Raw genomic sequence first — 6,604 nt, 5'->3', positions numbered from 1 at the left:
AAATTAAATATTGTTAAAAAAACTAAGACAATTTGAAATTTTTATGATGATATATTATAGATAAATACTCTTATTACGATAAGATTACATATTAAAATAATATGCATCATTAAAAATGATATTATTACAACCAAAGAGAAAATTATTTAAAGTATGCAAAAAAATGTTTCTAAGTAAAATATATTGTACCTTTAATAACTATTTTATACATACAAAATTTATCAAAATTAATTTTAATTAACTGAATTAGTTTTTCATATGCCAAGGCATTACACTTATCACCTTTAAATTTGATGAAAGTTGGATTATGTTACAGTAATATTTGCCTAATTTCGTGAAATATTATGTATAAATATAAAACGTGTTTATTAATTCATGTAAAAAAACGAGTATTACTTAGCAGATTACCATTCAAGGTAAGGTGAATGATAACAGTTTACTTTTTTTAAGTTTACATGAATGCGAAACAACGAAAATGGCCGATTTTCTTAAAACAAAACATTGTTTATAATCACGGTGTTACGAAATATTCAATATTATTGAAGGTTGCTTTGGCACAGTACGTTCTTATTGTTATTGAACATTATTGCAACATCCAAAACGTGATACGAATTTATTATTTAAGCTGTAGTTTATCCAGGGGATAAAAAATTTAGATATATAATAGTTAGCATCCTCTGAATCTTTGCATTTGCAGTCTAGTCTAATCCTGATTTATAAAGAAACTTCATATTACACATGATAATAAAATATGTATTGCTTGAAAATTGAATAGTATGAGCTGATAAATAAATAAATAACTATAAAATAAAGTTTCTTATAAAATTATTTAAAATGTCATAAAAATATAAACATATTTATATTGGGTGTAGAATATGTGTTTATTGATTCAATACTTAATTTACATTTCATTTTAGATAAAAAGTAGTACAGTGAAATCTCAGTATTGCGAAGCTCACGAGACCGAAGAAAAAATTTCGTTATACTGAAAATTCGTTATATTGAATGTAAGAAGGATAATATATTTTTATTTTATTTTAATTACCATATTACTACAGCATCAAAATAGCCTCTTACAAGATTGACAGATCGTTTTTTGTCCATTTTTAATGATACTGTAATGAAATTTGAACACAATAAAATTTGTTAAAAAAAGTTTGAGGGTCGGCGAAACACATTTAATGTCGCTTGTGAACACACCCAGCACAAGCCTAGTCAAACACGAACTGAATTCGGAGAAATATTGCGTCAAGTTGTAACATCATTCTTAAATTCGGATCAAAATATTTCGTTATACTGAGATCAGTCTTCGTTACAATGAAAACAATTTGTATGAAAGTTTTTCGGGGACGAATTGAAGATTCGTTATACTGGAAATTTCGTTATTTCGGTATTCGTTACAAAGGGATTTTACACTTTTAGCATCTAAATGATTAAATTCTAAATTTAAAATTTTCCTCTGTGTGCTAAAATTAATATTAAAAAAAACTGATAATTCTTAACACAGAAATATTTAAACACAGCAAAGTATGTTATTATAATACGTTTATATTAAAAAACAGAGTTCGTATAAGATTATTTGGGCAATTAAGTAGTGTTTTTTTTTGCAACGGTTGAATACCTCTGTAGAAGTTGTTAAAAGTTTGGTTTATATCCGATGTAAATGATGAGTCGCCTTTGTATTGCGTCCATCTGTTCCGCGATACACACGTTTATATATTAGTACTGTATTCAATAGATATCTAAAAAGTTTGTATAAAATACATTAATCACGATGGATCGATTGAGTTATTTAAGATATTTTATTTTATTTGGAATTGTGAGTTTTTATTTTTATAATATTTAAAATCAATATGCTGATAATTTTATAATTTATATAAAACATTTCAGATATTTCAAACATCGTTTTGCATGCCATTCTTTTTATCTAACCCCTTCGCCTCCGCCAAGATAGCAGAAGAGGATTCTGAGAATATAAGCGTTTATACGACTTCTTCTCCTTCGACATCTGAAAACGATACGGTAAGAACGCCGAGCGTTTATCTCAGACTGGTTAAAGGTGTATATGATGGAATTAGATCTCCGTTCGGGCAGACGTTTACTGCTCAACAAACGAGCAAAATTGTATCAACAACTAAGAAGCCAGAAAATGCTTTAGAAATGTTGGAAGATTCTTCGGAATTTAATAATTCAACTGAATTGGATTCACAAGAGAGGAAAGAAGATTTAGATCCTAACTTGATCGAAACTAATCCTAGCTTTAAAATCAAACCGATGAGCGAAGGAAGAAGACCTGAAAGGATCATGTTATCACCAGATTTGGAAAAAGAAAATATTGAAACACCAGATTCTAAAGAAAATGAGATTGAAGGCAAAGCTGATAGTGAAGGATCTGAATCTGAAGATGATGAAGACGATGATTTTAAAGAAGATTCAGATAAGACGAACAATGGCGGTAGCCGCATGACAGAAAATGGTTTTGTGTTTATTTTGGAATATGTAGCTTCAGCTTTTACTCTAGCTTGGGGTGCTATCAACGCCATATTTCAGCCAAAAGCGTCATAGAACCTAAATATGGAACAAGGAACTATTCAAGATCGTTCATAACAAGGAAGTCTAAGATTGGATTCGTCGTGAATAACTTATCGTGTCGATTTAAACGCGCACTATTTTTTATTGTGCAAATGATGTACATATTAATTATAATATAAAGTGTCACAGTGATTGTTGTGTTTTAATTATTTTTGTCTCGTTGGTACTTAATGGGTTTTTTCACATGGAATATATTAAATGAGACACCGTTAGTGAGAGTTAATAAAGATAACTGTCGAGTCTGAAAACTTGTACTTTATTATACGCATAATAAAATAATTAGAACGAGGTTTTTTATGGTAGTATTATCACATCACATCCGTTAAAAAAAATGATTGATTTACTGCTAATATTCAAAGTAAAATAATATGGTATTATACAACATAATATTTTTTCAATTGCTATAAAAACATATGTGTATTATTATTAATCAAATAAATGTTTTACACCCACTTGAAAAATAAAGTAAATTGTATTTTTTTTATTATTATTGATTAATATAAACTTACTTAACTAAAAAATATTATACATAACTAAAGTAAAACAATGTTATTATAAATATAATTTAGATTTTTAATAATATCATTGCTATGTTTTCGAAGCATACATATATTTAAAATTGATAAATGTTTAGAGAAAATTTGCAATGAAGCAATCCTAAATATGTATTTAATTAATTTAAGATACTAGGACCTATTTTTGTGTATTTACGCGAAGTATTTAAAAATAGCCTTTTTTAACCATTTTTAAAAATAAAATTGTGATGTGATTTATAAAATATATTTTTGCTATTTTATTAAAAAAAATTATGTCCGAACATAAAGTACATAATTAAAGAAAGTAAACTTTTCGTATCTGAATTTTTTAGTGCTATTGAGAACTGTTAGCGGCTAAAAAAGAAATACATATTTACAAAAAAAATTAAAAACGATTTATCGCGATGTAAAAAAATTCATGTATGTAACTTGGCTGTTAATAATAACTTATTACCAAGTTGAAAAATAAATCATTTACATGAAACCAAAATTGTTCAATATAAATTACGATATATTTTTAATCCAGACGAAATTATTACTTCTAAGAGTTATTTTTAATAAATCAACAAAATGAAAAACTTTGATGCAATAGTTAATCGCTGTGAAATATTTATTAAAAAAAAAATAAGCTACAATCAAAAAGTATTTTAATCTGAGAAATATGTATATTTAAAAGTCATATTTACAATTTTAACATTTTCCCTAAATTCAGTTTATAATAATTTGAAAGATGTTGTGATAATTTAAAGTAAAATACTTTACAGCCAAGTAGACGCCGGAAAAACTAAGAGCATAATATTTTATAAATATATATATGTATATATAAAATATCACACATATTTGAAGACAACGACATAGGAAGTGATATAGAAAATCATGAAAACGAAAAAATAAAATATATTACACCAACAGAAGTAATATTAATTTTAAAAAGCACCGGGATTTGACTTAATAACTGGCAAAATTATGAAGAAGTTTCCATAAAAGACAATAGTTAAACTAACATATTTAATTAACGCAGTGTTAAGATTAAAACATGTGTCTAAAGCCTGGAAAATAACAGAAGTAATAATGATTCCTAAGCCATAAAAACCATTAAAAGAAATGAAATCGTACAGACCTATATAATTGCTACCAATAATATCTAAAGTATTCTAGAAATTCCTCTTAAAAATAATGAAACCCACAATAGAAAAGAAAAAAGCAATTGCTGACAATCAGTTTGGGTTCCGAAATTCATATTCTACAATCGATCAGGTGCATCGCATCGCTGATTTAATAAAAAAAAGCAGTGTAGTATAAAACAGAAAATTTTTGGACCCCAATGGGTAAACATAGTGTATAAAAATATAAAATATTAAACATACAGTAAAATTAATTGTTAGTCATAAACAAGACCAGTTTTAATATGAAAAAAATAATAAAGAAATGTAAATACCGCTGCAGGTCTTGGTAGTCAGTGTTTTCGTTGGCGTGTCGAGTTGTATTATTATCAGCTGTGATTTTGGTAGGGCGGCTGAAGTTGTCGTGATATGTTCTCACGTCTGTGGCGTCTCTTAGTCTATCTTCTGCGTCTCTAACCACGTATCTGTTGTGTAACAAAATGTCGTATGTTTTATAATGGTGGTTTGAGGCAGCTATCGCAGATGAAGATCTTTCCGAGCCAATTGCAAATATTCTTTGACACTCTTCTTTTTAAATACAATAAAATATTTATATTTTTTAAGTGTATTTTAAAACATACAATTTTAAATTTTATAAAAAAATATGAGTCTCCAATTGGCATATACTGTTTCACTCACCACACTTTCTTACTTATTTTTATTTACTCTGCCAGTCTACAGTGTTGATTTACTTTGTTAGTGTGCGTGAAAGGTCGGTCATTACCGATTATCGCAGAGTGTAAAAGTGGCACGTGAGCCGAGCGTTTATCGCCCCTGGTGCATTATTTTCAAAGGATTCAAGGTAGGTATACGGCCGAGGAACAGGGTCAAACGTGACTCGCATCCTTCAACGGTACGAAGGAGTTCCACATAATAATTCCATCAATCGTTTCGTATTCCATCTTCACATGCCTTTATTCAGGTGTAGATATAACAAACAATAATTCGGTTGAGAATTTTATCTTATGGTAAATCAATGCCATGGAGATAAAAATCAACGATACTATTAATTATGTATTAATCTAGACGATTATTGTCTGAATTATCAGTTTACAATAATATTATTTAAAATATACTGATCCAAAGATACAAGCATGCTGCTTCTGGAATATCATAAGGTTATCATTGATCGTTTGAAGAGGTCACTTTAACCGTCTCACATGTCCATACTTGTTTAGAGTTTAGATTAATATCCCTTGGTAATCTTAAAGATTTATTTCTCTGAAATCTTTAGGTCTTATGGATATCCAATGTTAATTTTTTTGCTGCAATAATGGTTTTAATTTATTTTGTTTATATTCCTTGATGTATACAACAACTCACTCACTACCCTAAATATTATTACTATATGGCACAAAAAACGTAAAAATCAAATAGTCAAGAGCCCATGACTGACGTTTTAGAACAAATATAAAAATAATTTAAAAGTTTAAATATTTTCATCCTCGCCAAATTTCTATGTAAGTATTGTGTTTAGATTTTAATTATGGTTTATTTTTTTAGAAGCCATGAGATGACGCGAGCGAACAATAAAATACGCAAAAATGGAACCAAACTTCTCCAGATAAATAACCGTCGCGCGACTGTCGTGAAAGATAGTATCCCCAAATAGCAATAGATAAAAAAATACGTTTTATTAGCATTTATATGGTTTGATCAACATTAACCTCAATCTGCATACATACTTAGTATATATTACATGTTCACGTTTAAGACGTATCTGGTTTATTTGCAATTCGAGTAATTATATTCAGTCAAATGTAACGTATATGTGCATCGGAAGCAATGATAATGTTTATGTATTGTAAAAAGAAAAACTCACTTTTCATCCTCGGAAGCCCGTCGACGCAATTCAAAATTTCTTTTAACCCTCACACACATTATGTATATATTTAATTTTCATAGTTATAACACACTTAGTTAATTTGCAATCCGAATATTTGTATTCAATCAAATCGAACAATGCACTTGAAAATTATTGTGGCGTAGCAAAACGAAAATAACTGTCGCGCACACAAAATTATTGAAACTGTTGTCATGTTGATGTCGGCCATTTTGTTTTATATTTGAATGCTTATTTTTCATTGGTCGAAACAACAGAATGCATTATCGGCGGTTCAAAATCAATCGGAGCAAATACAATTTGTATTATTATAATTAATTATATTTCTTTTGTTTACGTGTATTATTATAGACCGTTCATACAAAGCGATACGATTTAAAAAGTATAAAATTGAGCATAAATTGTTTCATTTTAAGTTATGCGAGTCAAAGCATTAAAAATAAATGGTATGAAAAGTTGATTAATAAAAT

General features: G+C 28.2%; 1 protein-coding gene across 1 annotated transcript; it reads left to right on the top strand.

Annotated features, from left to right (window-relative positions):
* The first annotated feature begins 1,665 nt into the window (after positions 1–1,665).
* LOC148238517 (uncharacterized) lies at positions 1,666–2,724 on the top strand. The gene is made up of 2 exons (XM_088185493.1): positions 1,666–1,819; positions 1,891–2,724. The coding sequence occupies exons 1-2, from the start codon at positions 1,775–1,777 to the stop codon at positions 2,563–2,565; spliced, it is 720 nt and encodes a 239-aa protein (XP_088041619.1). The 5' UTR covers positions 1,666–1,774; the 3' UTR covers positions 2,566–2,724.
* The last annotated feature ends 3,880 nt before the right edge of the window (positions 2,725–6,604 follow it).

This window comes from Plectrocnemia conspersa, unplaced genomic scaffold (genome assembly GCF_051122295.1).
Source record: "Plectrocnemia conspersa isolate PC_06_02 unplaced genomic scaffold, ASM5112229v1 ptg000001l, whole genome shotgun sequence".
NCBI classification, from domain to species: Eukaryota; Metazoa; Arthropoda; class Insecta; order Trichoptera; family Polycentropodidae; genus Plectrocnemia; species Plectrocnemia conspersa.
Note: the sequence above shows the minus strand (reverse complement) of the source record. Positions and strands in the feature narration are given on the sequence as shown.